Raw genomic sequence first — 18,407 nt, 5'->3', positions numbered from 1 at the left:
ACCGCCCCCGGCACATTAACCCCCGGCACACCGCGATCAAAGATGATCGCGATGTGCCGGCGGTACAGGGAAGCACCGCGCAGGGAGGGGGCTCCCTGCGGGCTTCCCTGAGCCCCCCGCAGCAACGCGATGTGATCGCGTTGCTGCGAGGGTCTCACCTCCCTCCCTGCTCCCTCCAGCCCCGGATCCAAGATGGCCGCGGATCCGGGTCCTGCAGGGAGGGAGGTGGCTTCACAGAGCCTGCTCAGAGCAGGCACTGTGAAGCAGCCTGCACTCCTATCAGATCAGTGATCTGACAGAGTGCTGTGCAAACTGTCAGATCACTGATCTGTGATGTCCCCCCCTGGGACAAAGTAAAAAAGTAAAAAAAAAAAATTTCAAATGTGTAAAAAAAAATTAAAAAAAATATTCCAAAATAATGAAAAAAAAATAAAAATATTATTCCCATAAATACATTTCTTTATCTAAATAAAAAAAAAAAAACAATAAAAGTACACATATTTAGTATCGCCGCGTCCGTAACGGCCCGACCTATAAAACTGGCCCACTAGTTAACCCCTTCAGTAAACACCGTAAGAAAAAAAAAAAAAAAACGAGGCAAAAAACAACGCTTTATTATCATACCGCCGAACAAAAAGTGGAATAACACGCGATCAAAAAGACAGATATAACTAACCATGGTACCGCTGAAAACGTCATCTTGTCCCGCAAAAAACGAGCCGCCATACAGCATCATCAGCAAAAAAATAAAAAAGTTATAGCCCTGAGAATAAAGCGATGCAAAAATAATTATTTTTTCTATAAAATAGTTTTTATCGTATAAAAGCGCCAAAACATAAAAAAATGATATAAATGAGGTGTCGCTGTAATCGTACTGACCCGAAGAATAAAACTGCTTCATCAATTTTACCAAACGCGGAACGGTATAAACGCCTCCCCCAAAAGAAATTCATGAATAGCTGGTTTTTGGTCATTCTGCCTCACAAAAATCGGAATAAAAAGCGATCAAAAAATGTCACGTGCCCGAAAATGTTACCAATAAAAACATCAACTCGTCCCGCAAAAACCAAGACCTCACATGACTCTGTGGACCAGAATATAGAAAAATTATAGCTCTCAAAATGTGGTAACGCAAAAAATATTTTTTGCAATAAAAAGCGTCTTTCAGTGTGTGACGGCTGCCAATCATAAAAATCCGCTAAAAAACCCGCTATAAAAGTAAATCAAACCCCCCTTCATCACCCCCTTAGTTAGGGAAAAATTAAAAAAAATGTATTTATTTCCATTTTCCCATTAGGGCTAGGGTTAGAGTTAGGGCTAGGGTTAGGGCTAGGGCTAGGGCTAGGGTTAGGGTTAGGGCTAGGGCTAGGGTTAGGGTTAGGGCTAGGGTTAGGGCTAGGGTTAGGGCTAGGGTTAGGGCTAGGGTTAGGGCTAGGGTTAGGGTTAGGGTTAGGGTTAGGGTTAGGGCTAGGGTTAGGGCTAGGGTTAGGGCTAGGGTTAGGGCTAGGGTTAGGGCTAGGGCTAGGGCTAGGGTTAGGGCTAGGGTTAGGGCTAGGGTTAGGGTTAGGGCTAGGGCTAGGGTTAGGGCTAGGGTTAGGGTTAGGGCTAGGGTTAGGGTTAGGGTTAGGGTTAGGATTAGGGTTAGGGCTAGGGTTAGGGCTAGGGCTACAGTTTGGGTTGGGGCTAAAGTTACAGTTAGGGTTTAGATTACATTTACGGTTGGGAATAGGGTTGGGATTAGGGTTAGGGGTGTGTCAGGGTTAGAGGTGTTGTTAGGGTTACTGTTGGGATTAGGGTTAGGGATGTGTTTGGATTAGGGTTTCAGTTATAATTGGGGGGTTTCCACTGTTTAGGCACATCAGGGGCTCTCCAAACGCGACATGGCGTCCGATCTCAATTCCAGCCAATTCTGCGTTGAAAAAGTAAAACAGTGCTTCTTCCCTTCCGAGCTCTCCCGTGTGCCCAAACAGGGGTTTACCCCAACATATGGGGTATCAGCGTACTCAGGACAAATAGGACAACAACTTTTGGGGTCCAATTTCTCCTGCTACCCTTGGGAAAATACAAAACTCGGGGCTAAAACATATTTTTTGTGGGGAAAAAAAAGATTTTTTATTTTCACGGCTCTGCGTTATAAACTGTAGTGAAACACTTGGGGGTTCAAAGTTCTCACAACACATCTAGATTAGTTCCCTGGGGGGTCTAGTTTCCAATATGGGGTCACTTGTGGGGGGTTTCTACTGTTTAGGTACATTAGGGGTTCTGCAAACGCAATGTGACGTCTGCAGACCATTCCATCTAAGTCTGCATTCCAAATGGCGCTCCTTCCCTTCCGAGCTCTGCCATGCGCTCAAAAGTTGGTTTCCCCCAACATACGGGGTATCAGCGTACTCAGGACAAATTGGACAACAACTTTTGGGGTCGAATTTCTCCTCTTACCCTCGGGAAAATACAAAACTGGGGGCTAAAAAATAATTTTGGGGGGAAAGATTTTTTTTTTTAATTTTCACGGCTCTGCGTTACAAACTGTAGTGAAACACTTGGGGGTTCAAAGATATCACAACACATCTAGATGAGTTCCTTAGGGGGTCTAGTTTCCAAAATGGTGTCACTTGTGGGAGGTTTCTACTGTTTAGGTACATTAGGGGCTCTGCAAATGCAATGTGACACCTGCAGACCATTCCATCTAAGTCCTCATTCCAAATGGAGCTCCTTCCCTTCCGAGCCCTCCCATGCGCCCAAACAGTGGTTCCCCCCCACATATGGGGTATCAGCGCACTCAGGACAAATTGGACAACAAATTGTGGGGTCGAATTTCTCCTTTTACCCTCGGGAAAATACAAAACTGGGGGCTAAAAAATAATTTTTGTGGGAAAAAATTTTTTTTTTATTTTTACGGCTCTCCATTATAAACTTCTGTGAAGCCCTTGGTGGGTCAAAGCGCTCAGCACACATCTAGATAAGTTCCTAAGGGGGTCTACTTTCCAAAATGGTGTCACTTGTGGGGGGTTTCTACTGTTTAGGTACATTAGGGGCTCTGCAAACGCAATGTGACACCTGCAGACCATTCCATCTAAGTCTGCATTCAAATGGCACTCCTTCCCTTCTGAGCCCTCCCATGTGCCCAAACAGTGGTTCCCCCCACATATGGTGTATCATCGCACTCAGGACAAATTGGGCAACAAATTTTGGGGTCCAATTTCTCCTGTTACCCTCAGGAAAATACAAAACTGGGGGCTAAAAAAATAATTTTTGTGGGAAAAAAATTTTGTTTTATTTTTACGGCTCTGCATTATAAACTTCTGTGAAGCACTTGGTGGGTCAAAGTGCTCACCACACCTCTAGATAAGTTCCTTAGGGGGTCTACTTTCCAAAATGGTGTCATTTGTGGGGGGTTTCAATGTTTAGGCACATCAGTGGCTCTTCAAACGCAACATGGCGTCCCATCTCAATTCCTGTCAATTTAGCTTTGAAAAGTCAAACGGCGCTCCTTCCCTTCCGAGCTCTCCCATCCACCCAAACAGTGGTTTACCCCCACATATGGGGTATCCGCGTACTCAGGACAAATTGTACAACAACTTTTGGGGTCCAATTTCTTCTCTTACCCTTGGGAAAATAAAAAATTGGGGGCAAAAAGATAATTTTTGTGAAAAAATATGATTTTTTATTTTTACGGTTCTACATTATAAACTTCTGTGAAGCACTTGGTGGGTCAAAGTGCTCACCACACCTCTAGATAAGTTCCTTAGGGGGTCTACTTTCCAAAATGGTGTCACTTGTGGGGGGTTTCAATGTTTAGGCACATCAGTGGCTCTTCAAACGCAACATGACGTCCCATCTCAATTCCTGTCAATTTTGCATTGAAAAGTCAAACGGCGCTCCTTCCCTTCCGAGCTCTCCCATCCGCCCAAACAGTGGTTTACCCCCACATATGGGCTATCAGCGTACTCAGGACAAATTGTACAACAACTTTTGGGGTCCAATTTCTTCTCTTACCCTTGGGAAAATAAAAAATTGGGGGCGAAAAGATAATTTTTGTGAAAAAATATGATTTTTTATTTTTACGGTTCTACATTATAAACTTCTGTGAAGCACTTGTTGGGTCAAAGTGCTCACCACACCTCTAGATAAGTTCCTTAGGGGGTCTACTTTCCAAAATGGTGTCACTTGTGGGGGGTTTCAATGTTTAGCCACATCAGGGGCTCTCCAAACGAAACATGGCGTCCCATCTCAATTCCAGTCAATTTTGCATTGAAAAGTCAAATGGCGCTCCTTCGCTTCCGAGCTCTGCCATGCGCCCAAACAGTGGTTTACCCCCACATGTGGGGTATTGGCATACTCAGGACAAATTGTACAACAATGTTTGGGGTCCATTTTCTCCTGTTACCCTTGGTAAAATAAAACAAATTGGAGCTGAATTACATTTTTTGTGAAAAAAAGTTAAATGTTCATTTTTATTTAAACATTCAAAAAATTCCTGTGAAGCACCAGAAGGGTTAATAAACTTCTTGAATATGGTTTTGAGCACCTTGAGGGGTGTAGTTTTTAGAATGGTGTCACACTTGGGTATTTTCTATCATATAGACCCCTCAAAATGACTTCAAATGAGATGTGGTCCCTAAAATAAAATGGTGTTGTAGAAATGAGAAATTGCTGGTCAACTTTTAACCCTTATAACTCCCTAACAAAAAAAAATTTTGGTTCCAAAATTGTGCTGATGTAAAGTAGACATGTGGGAAATGTTACTTATTAAGTATTTTGTGTGACATATCTCTGTGATTTAATTGCATAAAAATTCAAAGTTGGAAAATTGCGAAATTTTCATAATTTTCGCCAAATTTCCGTTTTTTTCACAAATAAACGCAGGTACTATCAAATAATTTTTACCATTGTCATGAAGTACAATATGTCACGAGAAAACAATGTCAGAATCACCAGGATCCATTGAAGCGTTCCAGAGTTATAACCTCATAAAGGGACAGTGGTCAGAATTGTAAAAATTGGCCCGGTCATTAACGTGCAAACCACCCTTGGGGGTAAAGGGGTTAATAATAATAATCTTTATTTTTATATAGCGCAAACATATTCCGCAGCGCTTTACAGTTTGCACACATTATCATCACTGTCCCTATTGGGGCTCACAATCTAAATTCCCTATCAGTATGTCTTTGGAATGTGGTACCGGAGTAACCAGAGGAAACCCACGCAAACACGGGGAGAACATACAAACTCTTTGCAGATGTTGTCCTGGGTGGGATTAGAAGGCTGCAGTGCTAACCACTGAGCCACCATGCTAACCACTGCGCCACCCTATTTACCAACGGTTCCCACTCACTGTATGTACTCGGCACTTTGTATCTGTACGTACACAGATCTTGGCTTATGACTGGTTAATGTAACCTTGCATGAATACCTCTATGTATTTATTATAAAGATGCTGGTCCATACCATACAATACAACGTCCCCCATTTCCTCATAGATTGTAAGCTCTTGTGATCGGGCCCTTCATTGCTCTTTTGTGCTTTGTAGTACTGTTACTCTGGTATTGTGTACATGTATGTAAAGTGCTGTGACACAGAGCGCTACACAGATTCTTATTGTCCATGAGTCTCCGCCATCTTACAGAACCGGCCTCATTTGATCCATACCAGAAGAACACTTGACGTAGGGTGAGGCTTCATCCTAGCATCGTTTTCATCGTGCGGTGAACACTTAACATATTTTTAGGCAAACCTTTTTCCCTTTGATGTTCTCTTGCAATGACTCACAACCACTGTAAAAGTATTTTCTAACTTGTTGAGAGATGTAATCACAGTGTCGCCTGCAACATAATTTGTTAATCTGTTAGGGAACAAGAACGTGGTGACTAGAGAACAACTAGATCGTATGAAGAACGGCTGTATTGTCTGCAACATGGGGCACTCCAACACGGAGATAGATGTGGTAAGTAGCGGTGCAGTATGATGGGGGTTCTATAGAGCGCTGAGGTCCGTTGGGAGGAATAATACATGAGGCTGGCAGATTTTATCTTTACACATATGGGGTCTAAGAATAATTCATGTTTTCTCTACCTTTCTTACAGTGTTAAATTTAACAATTGTTGCGATATATATATATTTTTTGCTTTCTCCCCATCAGGCGAGCCTGCGTACTCCTGAACTGACATGGGAGCGAGTGCGGTCTCAAGTTGACCATGTCATCTGGCCTGATGGCAAGAGAATTGTTCTTCTGGCTGAGGTATTGAGAACCTCCTAAACTGTAGTTATATACTTTACAGTATGAAGAGTTTTAGTAAATCACAAACCTACGTTCTGGTCATGAGAACGGGGCTCTCTATACCGATTCCTCCTCACTGCAGTTAGGATGCATGGGTTCTGCCACTCTATGGGACGGACGGAGGAGGAGAGTACAGTGCTCTACTGTTTGTATGTGTCATGGATACAAATTGATCTCTAGCAATCATGCGCTGGATCGTGCTTGTGGGTTGTAGAGCAGTCAGCTTGATGGTTGTAGAACAGACTTAAAATCACAGCACATAAACCTTATAGATCTTCGCCCTGTGGCTGGCTTATTCTTCGATGAGGACCAGGAACACTTCTACTCCGCTTGTTGATGAGGGTTTTATTCCCTCTTGCAGTGGTTACTGGCTTTCACCCATCGTTCAGTGACGAGGCTGACCGCTTACATTGAGTTAACTCTAGCCAGGAGGCACTCCATCAACTGGACCCATCTGTCTTTCTGTGCCAATACTCATTATTTGCAGTAACGTAGCACTCTGGCACTTCTCCGACTCTGGTTCAATGTCAGAGCTTCAGCCGACCGTCTGCACAGTTGCTTTTCGGCACACAGTCATTTCTCTTAGCTGCCAGCCCACTCATGGCCCCCTGGAGGACAAGCTCATGCCAGTTCTTTCTCACAGACCACAGCAGGCACCTTAGTTCCCCTACACACTAAACACTGTCCTAAATACTAATGTTTCAGTGCATTGGTTTGGCTCCTCAGCTTTTCACACCTATGTCGGCCTCTTTCTGAATCTCCTCCAACAAGCTGGCAGTCCTATAACTAGAACGTCTTCTGCCTAGGTATGGCAGCACTACTGCACACCACAGCTGGCCAGTCCATTACAACTCTATAACAAGGTGCCCCTACCGTGCCAGGCCAGCTTGCCAACCATCCATAAATTGCTGGATCATCAGTAAAAATCTGGCACTTTCTCCATTGTGCATGAAATCAAATGTACTTAAGCAGGTCATTCAGATTGTAATTGTTCTTTGACAGCTCACAGCAAATGCTGGGAATGTGTTAATATCAGTATATTGCATTATAGACAAATGCTACTTATAATATGTCCAAGACTTTTGATTAAGTTGTGTAAAAATAAATAAAATAAAATTTGCAAAATTTAGGTTGGCAACCCTCAGGGCAATGGTTAAAACCCACAAGAGGTCAAAGCCTCGCAGGACCCTAGTCCAGCAGCCACATTCTGTAGTCACAGGCCACAGCGCTGCACATTCCCTCCTACCTGCAGCACCTCTGGTGCCTCTTCTCATCTGTAAGCCTAGTACAGACTGGACTGGTGGAGATTTAATAATTGTGTTTTTTAAAGTAACATTTAACTACCGTATATACTCGAGTATAAGCCAAGATTTTCAGCCCGTTTTTTTGGGCAGAAAGTCCCCCTCTCTGCTTATACTCGAGTCATACCCAGGGTCGGCAGGTGGGGGGGGGGGGGGCTGGGGTCTGTCTAATTATAGTTACCTACTGCTGGCGCGGTCCCTGCACATCCCTGCTTCTTCCAGCGCTGCAGATTCTTCCTGTGCTGAGCGGTCACATGGTACCGCTCATTACAGTAATGAATATGCGGCTCCACTTCCCATAGAGGTAAAGCCACATATTCATTACTGTAATGAGCGGTAACTGTGACTGCTCAATGCAGGAAGATGCAGCGATGGAAGAAGCAGGGACTTCACAGCGCCAGCAGTAGGTGAGTATACGGGGAGGGGGAGCGCAGCGCAATATTTACCGCTCCTCGTTCCGGTGCAGCTCCTTCTTCGTCCTCTGGCTGTGACGCTCAGGTCAGAGGGCGCGGTGACGTAGTCAGTGCTGAAGACGGAACCGCACAATGAGCAGGTAAATATTGAAAGTGCCGGGGGTCCTGAGCGAAGAGAGGTGAGTATGTGATTTTTTTTTTTTTATCGCAGCAAAAGCATATGGGGTAAGTGACTGTACGGAGCATCTTATGGGGCAATAACGATTGTGCAGCACTATATGGGGCAAGTGACTGTGCGGAGCATCTTATGGGGCCATAACGCTTGTGCAGCATTATATGGGGCAAGTGACTCTATGGAGCATCTTATGGGGCCATAACGCTTGTGCAGCACTATATGGGGCAAGTGACTGTACGGAGCATCTTATGGGGCCATAACGCTTGTGCAGCACTATATGGGGCAAGTGACTGTACGGAGCATCTTATGGGGCCATAACGTTTGTGCAGCACTATATAGGGCAAATATCTCTGGAGCATCTTATGGGGCCCTTATTACCCTTTATGCAGGATTATATAGGGCATATTTTAATATGGAGCATCTAATGGGGCCCATCAAACTGTATGGAGCATTATATGGGGCTCCTGATTCAATATGGATATTCAAAAACACTTAACCTACTGATGTCTCCATTAATTTTACTTTTATTGGTATCTATTTTTACTTTTGAAATTTACCGGTAGCTGCTGCATTTTCCACCCTAGGCTTATACTCGAGTCATTAGGTTTCCCCAGTTTTTTGTGGCAAAATTAGGGGGGGTCGGCTTATGCTCGAGCATATACGGGTACTTTCCATTGATGTCTTCTGTGCTTTTCCTTCCAGGGCCGGCTGCTTAATCTGAGCTGTTCTACTGTTCCCACTTTTGTGTTATCGATTACTGCTACTACACAGGTCAGTCACATTTAGAAAGCAAAACCTAGAAAACAATATATGTATTATGACGCTTATTATAAAATGTTTCCGCCTTTTGGCACGTTCCAATAAGCTGACGTTAGTCCTGATACCAAAATAATTTTGAAATCTATCAATCTGCCAGGACTAAATCAAGATCCCAATATTTTACTCTAAATGCCATATCAATAGTTTTTTACGATTATTTCATTACCATACTTAAATTTTTGCAGACAAAAAAGCCCATTTATCACATATTCAAAATATTGTTAAATCTGTGCTTGTACCCCCCATCAATCACCAGAATATGGGAGTTTTGTCTGCCCTGACTGCAAGACCACAGCTATAAGGAGTAGAATAAAGCAGGCCGGTCAATTACCTGCTGTTTTTCTTAATTCATTACCTACGGGAAAGATGAGGATATCAAACTGCTGTGCTTGGCTATCGTCATCCACATAGACAGTAAATGGCGCACAACCGGCTCCATTTACCATCTCCTATCCACACACTTGCAGCCGGGGGACATCTTTTGACCCACACTGATATAACCGTTATCTATCCAGTGGATATGTAGCAATTTTGGAGGCCTGTAGGTAAAACGTTAATTGCATGGCCACTGTTACCACACCGTAAATATCTCCCGGGCCTCTATTTTCTGGAACTAATGGAAATATTTCACGCAATGGTGAACATAGTAACATAGTAACATAGTTAGTAAGGCCGAAAAAAGACATTTGTCCATCCAGTTCAGCCTATATTCCATCATAATAAATCCCCAGATCTACGTCCTTCTACAGAACCTAATAATTGTATATAGTAACATAGTGCACACATAAAGCTGTGTATAGTAACATTATGCACACAAACAGTGACTGACTTTCTTGTATTTGTCAACTATTAGTAAATATTTCCTCCATATTCTTATAGTTCGCATTTCCCTGCCAGACAATTCTATATTCTATCATGTCTGCTTTGTGCTCTGCTCCAGTCACCATCTTGTCTGCATTTACAGGCACTCGCACTCATAGAACTCTACAATGCTCCCGAGGGGCGCTACAAGCAGGATGTCTACCTTTTGCCTAAAAAAATGGGTGAGTGTTCCAATAGGAGAAACTTGTACTATTTTGAATAGCTGTACACGTTCTCTATACTTGGCTGTTTAGATTCATGAGTGGATGGCCTTTTTCTTTTTAGATGAATATGTAGCAAGCCTCCATCTTCCCACATTTGATGCCCACCTGACTGAACTTTCTGATGAGCAGGCCAAATATCTCGGTCTCAACAAAAATGGGCCTTTTAAACCAAACTACTACAGGTATGTATTTTTAATTTTTGTTTAGCAGTTTACCATTTCAAAAGCATTTTCTCATCATGAATGGGTACACTTACACCTTGGTTGTAAAACGAAGCGCATTAAACATTCTGTCTGTTGTCAAGAACAGCAATTTGTAGTTCTATCGTCTACTGCTCTTTGCTTCGGTTACCACACACCACTGCAGTCCATCAGAGGAGACAGCTCAGTCTGCACGGAGCGTGCGCCTGTATGCACTGCTTTTCAGTTCGCTTATACTTTTCTGGAGCTGAAGGGGCAAAGCTGCTCCTGCTTGCAGCATGGTAGAGCGCACGGTTGGGGCCAGCGGCACAGCCTTTCTGCCAGCCCGCACTGTCAATCTCCAGGAGCTGCAATGGAGTGAATGCATTTACCAAACACGGAGAGTAGAGTAACCATTTAATCTCTTAGGAGTTTCCTTAAAGCCCCCATTCATGGTAGACTACTGTTGTCAAAACCCACCCATAACAACGGTTTCAGCCCATGGTCTATGTATTGAAGGGAAATATCAAGCCGACTTGTCTGATTTTGGACAATTTGTCTCCTGGAGATGAGACATATCAGGCGACGACTTGCTCATGGAGAACAGTGCCGAATGAGCAGTCCTGAGTATCGGAGAGCTGGATGGCTGTCGGTCGAGTCATAATTCGGCTGACAGCCATCCAATGTGTATGGTGACCTTAACTTATTCCTGATATCAAAGACTGACTGTAACTTCCAAAAAGAGAACAGACACTGAGAAGCCACCTCCATATATAACTAACAAAGTAACTGTAGCATGCAAACCTGAAATTGGAATTGCATTACTACGTTTTTTCCGGTTTTCTAGAGCAGTAATGCAATTCCAATTTCAGGTTTACCAGCTATAGCGTTAGTGCAGCTTTGTTACTTGACTTTTCCCTGAACCCATTATGTCCTGAGCAGTGTGGAACGATACTCCATCTGTTATACTCGTACTCCAATGTCATAAAAAAGCAAATGTTGACACAAGATCATAGTGAATTGCTATCAATGCAGATTACATAAGTTTATAAGGGTGGGCACATTTTTATGTTCTAAATGAAATGGAGGAGATGTCTCCTATAATAACTTGTAAACCCCACATTTCTAGATTCGGACATGTTCAGAAGTGGCGGTTTTGCTGTTCCCATTCTGCACTGCAAATTCACAACAAGCTCCAGTACGATAGATATATATTGGGTTTGAAAACGTCATCCTCGTGTAGTGAAAAACAAGCGTGCTAGAGATTTTCAAAGATTTTAAGACTTACGTGTGTGTTCTCTCCTATAGGTATTGAGTGCATCTGAATACCACAAACCAGGAGCTGTTGGAAGATGGAGATTCTGGAAAAATCAAATAAAAATATGACGCCTTTCACAGCCACTGTACAGCCGGCTCTTAGTACAAGAACTGGACTATCTGCCATATTAGCAAACAATATATTAGGGTATTTATTAAAGTGAAGATGCCTAGAATATACTGTGCTAATCACAGATTGCTGGGGTTTTGGGCAGCTTGTTTTTAGGTCTTTGACAAGTCCCTCCAGATTTCTGCTGTACTTATCTGTTAACACTACTCATCTCCCGGTAGCACATGGGAAGGGGAACGCGTTAACAACCAAGAATCCTAAAATCAATCTCATTTTACATCAACTCTCATTTTTATTTTCTCTTTTAACATTGATTATTTTGAAGGATGCAAAGTGCGGATATCTTAATGAAAGCTGTAAAGTGACTTAAATCCTATTTTATTGTGGTTTTTAATAGTGAAGGTTTTTTTTTTTTTTTTTTCCTCCCAGGGTAATGGAGATAATATTATTAATATTGGCCTCCACCACTTCTGCTGCTGTGATGGCTCCAAAATAGTTACAACACTACATAATAAATCACTAAACTGTGATGCATGTTAGTAGCTACATGAGTAAATGAATGCAAGCCTTCCTGATGGTCCATCCTTGTACTGTACATTTGCATTATTCCATGAACCCCATGGTTTGCTGGCTCCTTACAGAATGTGTATGTGCTACTTTGGCCCATGGATTAATAAGAGGTATCTGCTGTGGTACTGTGTCTAGGTTTCTCTTGTTGTCTTTGTATTAATGCCTGTCACGCAGTATACAAGACATGACATTGTCTCAAATCGATCTCCTGCCGTGGCCCCATATTACACTTTCCACAGATCCAGATCGGTTAACAATAATTCTCTGGTCTCTTACCATTGAGAAATGAACCACTCACTTGTGATGAGTGAATTGATGTCCACTTCCATTGTGCGCACCATGATGATGACTAAATGATAGAAACCTCTACTCTAAGGTACCACTGTGTATTGTACATCTTTGTGCTGGTAATTAACAAAATGCACATTCTCTGCTTTCTTGGCTGGTTTGCTCTAATATATTTGCTCTTTGCTTAGCAAAATGGCTCCAATTAGCCTTTGTTTTTGTCCCTCTTCCAACTGAGGTCCTTCGTAATTTGCCAGCAGTCCTTAGTCATCCTCATCAAAGGGGGGCACTACACATTCCCTGCTGAAGCTGTGAATTCCCCCTATGGGAACCTATGTAAGCTGCCAGTAGGTAACTTGGAAAAGCCACTTCATGTAGTTTTCGTTTTGTCATGTTCCAAAGGCTTGAAAGAAAAATTATTTGCTGACTTTTTTTTCATGATTATGTTAATCAATTACCTCCATAGTAAGTCTGATGATTCTGTATTTGACACTTTTTAATTTAGTATGTAAGAAAATCTAGAGATATTGTTCCTTTTACTGCACATTGCAGTATTCTGCTGCTACATAACGGCAAAGTTGAGACTGTATTGTGATGTACTGCGCTATAGAGAGTATTGAAGCATTGTATATATACAGCAGAGCTGTATACTACTGTCCTGTATTCGCATAATTACTTCTGCATCTATAGGATTTATTTTCAAGCCAAGTATTAGCTTTTTCAGGCACCACAGCTTTTCTTCTGGAGCACACCGCTCCTCTGCCTTTCGGCTTCCTGGTTGCCAGGAGCAGCGTGCTTCTGATTACTGACACATCAGACCAGCAGTGTGGTCGCAGCACTGGTTTGAACTGGGCACTCTCCCAGGCTGCTAGCGGAGGCAACTGATAAGTTCTGGGGGACTAAGACTAGCGCCTGCTCTGAAGCATTTAGTCTGGCCAAAGTATAGAATCTCCAAGCAGCGTGCTCTCCTTGCCTGGGTAATGGCCGCTGTGAGACCACAAGGCCTTGGCAACGAGCTGTAAGCTATATAAAATTCTTCCAAAAAGAGGATTTTTAATTAAAGGTAAATTTCAAAGTTGTCTGTTTTTATCAGCACTTTGCAATTGCACCCATTTTAAGAACTTGAAACTGCCCCTTTAGATAAAGATTCTTTTCTTGTATTTTACTGCCACAAAGTGGTAGCAAAACTCTGCAAACTTTTTTTTTTTCTTCAAAAATATATTTGACAGACTGTCACTAAATCAAATTGGTAATTTGGTGTGGGTTTTTTTTGAGGGTTTGGTTTTTTTTTTAGTATTTTTGATCGCTTGGTCTGCCAGACACACACGTGAGGCCGGATGTTTTATTTTCTGAATCAATATTCATGGGGATCAAATCACTAGAAACTAGAAATCCAAAGCAAGAAAACCACTAGGCCTTTTGCCTTATTAGATGAATTGACAATGTGGATATACATTCAGATGAGTTTGGCTTCCCCGCTGTGTATACCGGGTGTCGCTGACTGATGCACTGTAGTTGTAATTCCCATAGAATGGCTCCTCCTGGAGGTCTCGGACCTTTCTCCTGCATCCTACCACTCCTGAAGCTTTCTTTAATTCGCTACGTCTTGTTTTGGTGTCTGAAGATAAACCTTATAGCTAATAACTGAGAAATCTACAAGAGCAGGATATACAGGATACCAGCAAAATGCATTTAATATTTTTGGGCATTGTTGGAATATATGACAGCTCTATGTTGCTGGTGAGCAATGCACAGTCCTCTGTGGCCCTCCCTTCAGCAGCAGTGGGGTCTGACAGTCTGCACTCATTGTCCTGTACTACAGTCTTTTACATTTTAATGTATGAGTGATTGTATTAGATCAGCAATAAGAAATCTGTAATCTTAAACATGAATAAAATAATGGAAAATAATTGCGTCTTAAAGCCTTTTCTGTCTCCATTACATTCAGGATGTAGCTTTCAACCTTTGCATCCTACCGTCTGCATTTAATAAAGACCAGCTGACCATCTGATGTGTGCATCGTCCTCCCTCCATCTATGCAGACAGATAAACTCACCAACAGACTGTAGCAGAGCGTGAAACATAGGCTGACGTCAGATGGCGCTAATATTATCAAGCCACTCGTCTAGGACCTGAACCATGCGGTCAAGCTCATTTTTGATGGGTGCAGGAGCTGCCTGACTATACATGCACTGTTTTGGTGTGTGAAATGGAAACAGAGCATGCTGCCATTAACTTATTGTTTCACATGGATCTCAGATTTGTGTGGAAAATCGCTTGCATGCAAAAGCACATAGTCTGTGTGCAGTCCAACCGTAGCCTAAGGCCAGTGTTGATTAAGGCTAGTGCAATGAGAGAAACTCACACGAGTCTCTCGCCTCAATACCCGGCACTTGGGACCAGAGCGTGCAGGTGCATGTATTTCTATGTAGCTGAACGCATCGGTCCCACGTGACGGCGGCAGTTCTGAGTATTGAGGCGAGAGACTCGCGTGAGTTTCTCTCATTGCACTAGCAAGTGTGACCCCGGCCGTAGGGTTCTTTACAGTTAGAGCAGTCAGACTGTGGAATACCCTTCCACAAGAGGTAGTAATGGCAGACACTATAACAGCTTTTATAAAAGGGCTGGATGATTTCGTCAATACATACAAATCATGTGGATTATACATGATTTAGTGACAAAAAAATGTATGATTGGTGGAGAAAGGTTGAACTTGATGGACCTAGATCTTTTTTAACCTCTAACTATGTGCTTGTGCATATGAGCGATTTTCCCATCACCCTTTGGGAGAGGGAATTTCAGCATGTGCACAAACGGCCGTCTAACCATAACCACACGATGTAGCACCTGTACTATTGATTTTACATCTATAAACTGATAAGTATATTTAGAACAGCTTTTAGTGCAGGTGATTTTTTTTTTCCTCAAAATATTTTTTCTCTCCTAATAATCGTGGTTAGGTTCCGAGGCCAGGACCCCCTCACTGCTCAGAACAGAAATCTGTAGATTGCCACCCTTTGTTTTCAAACGTCCAATACAGCAAAGTAAAAATAAATGGTAAAATCTCGCACAGGTAAAGTCTCTAATCCAAAACCTAGGCATCAGAAAAAAAACTGAAAGGTCCTGAATTATTTGAAGTGAACAAAAAAGGAAGAAAAGAGGCCAGCTCACCTAATGAAACAAAGGTGCACGGAGGACCGTCCTGGTCAGATGCGAATGCAGGGTAAAAACGAAAAGATTCACCTCCAGCTCCTGGGATAAAAATTTCCAAACTTCATTCGAAAAACATTTTAACCCCTTCATGACCTTGGGATTTTTCGTTTTTCCGTGTTCGTTTTTCACTCCCCTCCTTCCCAGAGCCATAACTTTTTTATTTTTCCGTGAATTTGGCCATGTGAGGGCTTATTTTTTGCAGGACGAGTTGTACTTTTGAACGACATCATTGGTTTTAGCATGTCGTGTACTAGAAAACGGGAAAAAAATTCCAAGTGCGGTGAAATTGCAAAAAAAGTGCAATCCCACACTTGTTTTTTGTTTGGCTTTTTTGCTAGGTTCACTAAATGCTAAAACTGACCAGCCATTATGATTCTCCAGGTCAGTACGAGTTCATAGACCCCTAACATGACTAGGTTATTTTTTATCTAAGTGGTGAAAAAAATTCCAAACTTTGTTAAAAAAAAAAAAATTGCGCCATTTTCCGATACTCGTAGCGTCTCCATTTTTCGTGATCTGGGGTCGGTGAGGGCTTATTTTTTGCGTGCCGAGATGACGTTTTTAATGATAGCATTTTGGTGCAGATACGTTCTCTTGATCGCCCGTTATTACATTTTAATGCAATGTCGCGGCGACCTAAAAAACGTAATTCTGGCGTTTCAAATTTTTTTCTCGCTACGCCGTTTAGCGATCAGGTTAATGCTTTTTTTTAATTGATAGATCGGGCGATTCTGAGCACGGCGATACCAAATGTGTAGATTTGATTTTTTTATTATTGATTTATTTTGATTGGGGCGAAAGGGGGGTGATTTAAACTTTTATATTTTTTTTTATTTTTTTTCACATTTTTTTTAACTTTTTTTTTTTTTACTTTTGCCATGCTTCAATAGCCTCCATGGGAGGCTAGAAGCAGGCATAGCACGATCGGCTCTGCTACATAGCAGCGATCTGTTGATCGCTGCTATGTAGCAGAAATGGAGGTGTGCTGTGAGCGCCGACCACAGGGTGGCGCTCACAGCCACCGGTCATCAGTAACCATAGAGGTCTCAAGGACCTCTACGGTTACAATGGAGACGCATCGCCGACCCCCGATCATGTGACGGGGGTCGGCGATGACGTCATTTCCGGCCGCCCGGCCGGATGCGGTAGTTAAATGCCGCTGTCTGCGATTGACAGCGGCATTTAACTAGTTAATAGGTGCGGGCAGATCGCGATTCTGCCCGCACCTATTGCGGGCACATGTCAGCTGTTCAAAACAGCTGACATGTCCCGGCTTTGATGCGGGCTCACCGCGGAGCCCTGCATCAAAGCAGGGGATCTGACCTCGGACGTACTATCCCGTCCGAGGTCAGATAGGGGTTAAAATTCAATTGAAGATTCTGGGTCAAGAAACATAGGACAGATGAAAGAGCAACGCATTTCGATCAACACAGGGATCTTTGTCAAAGCGCTAATATTATTAACCACAATCGGTATATATACTTCATGCCACCAATCAAAATCGCAAAACAAATCACATGATATATGCTAATTATGGCCAAAAGGTCCTAAAACATTAACAAGAACATATATACATGACATAAACATCAAAAAAGCATGAAACATACAAATAATATAAAAAAACAGTTTTGAATAAATATCCCCAATAAACAACAAAAAACAGCCAACATACATTAATAGTGGAACATTATCTCATTGCGTTTGCTGAAACCATCAGGAAACCTGGTACCGAGGTAATAAATCCAAAAAGCTTCACGTGAGAAGCCGACGTTGCATGTCACCTCCCCGAAGCATAAAATTAACCCTTTCAATACCATACGCACGAAATGTAGCCGTATTCCTGGCATAGCTATCAACAAAATGTTTGGCAATGTATGAAATATTCCTTTCTCCTTCGCCTCATTGGGGGACACAGACCGTTGGTGTATGCTGCTGCCAATAGGAGGCTGACACTAAGTGATACAAAAAAAGTTCGCTCCTCCCCTGCAGTATACACCCTCCTGCTGGCTCTCAGCTAAGGCTACGTTCACACTAGCGTTGTGCGCCGCTGCGTCGGCGACACAACGCATGCAAAAACGCTGCGTTTTGCGACGCATGCGTAGTTTTTTGCCGAAAATTGGACGCAAGAAAAATGCAACTTGTTGCGTTTTCTTGGTCCGACGCTTGCGGCAAAAAAGACGCATGCGTCGCACAACGCAACAAACAAACGCATGCGTCCCCCATGTTAAACATAGGGGCGCATGACGCGTGCGTCGCCGCTGCGTCGCCCGACGCTAACCCGACGCACACTAGCATAACGCTAGTGTGAACGTTACCTATCCAGTTCTTGCTTAGTGTCTGTAGGAGGCACATGGGTCTGTTTCAGACCCCAACGTTTTTATTTTGTTTTTTACTTTTCTGTAAATTTTTATTTTTTAATTAACGGAGTGAAGGGGACGACGGTTCCCTTCAAGGTTCCGATCTCCCCCGAACCATCAACAGGCGAGTATACCTCCCCGTACCCTCTCCTGCGACGTGGGAAGCCATGCCTGAGTTCACTTCAGGGGCGACGGTTCCTTTCATGGTCCCGATCTCCCCACACCAGCAGCAGGTGACCACATGGAGTGTCGCCTCCATGTATCCTCTCCTGGAGCCAGGCCTCATGCCGGACAACTGGCCCTGTCCACCCGGACTGAACTCCGTGGATGTACAGAGGCCCCTCTC

The 18,407-nt window shown here is 43.0% G+C and overlaps 1 protein-coding gene across 8 annotated transcripts in view; it reads left to right on the top strand.

Moving 5' to 3' along the window:
• The window catches only part of AHCYL2 (adenosylhomocysteinase like 2), a 169,784-nt gene extending 155,383 nt beyond the window's left edge, over positions 1–14,401 (top strand). For all 8 annotated transcript variants that reach the window (XM_069765407.1, XM_069765408.1, XM_069765410.1 and 5 more), the window contains exons 12-17: positions 5,850–5,944; positions 6,140–6,238; positions 8,869–8,937; positions 9,950–10,028; positions 10,132–10,252; positions 11,558–14,401. In XM_069765407.1, coding sequence (XP_069621508.1) covers positions 5,850–5,944; positions 6,140–6,238; positions 8,869–8,937; positions 9,950–10,028; positions 10,132–10,252; positions 11,558–11,564 — 470 coding nt within the window. In that variant the 3' untranslated portion in view covers positions 11,565–14,401. The remainder of the gene's footprint in view (positions 1–5,849; positions 5,945–6,139; positions 6,239–8,868; positions 8,938–9,949; positions 10,029–10,131; positions 10,253–11,557) is intronic.
• The last annotated feature ends 4,006 nt before the right edge of the window (positions 14,402–18,407 follow it).

Source organism: Ranitomeya imitator, chromosome 4 (genome assembly GCF_032444005.1).
Source record: "Ranitomeya imitator isolate aRanImi1 chromosome 4, aRanImi1.pri, whole genome shotgun sequence".
NCBI classification, from domain to species: domain Eukaryota; kingdom Metazoa; phylum Chordata; class Amphibia; order Anura; family Dendrobatidae; genus Ranitomeya; species Ranitomeya imitator.
This window is presented reverse-complemented; position numbering and strand designations above follow the sequence as displayed.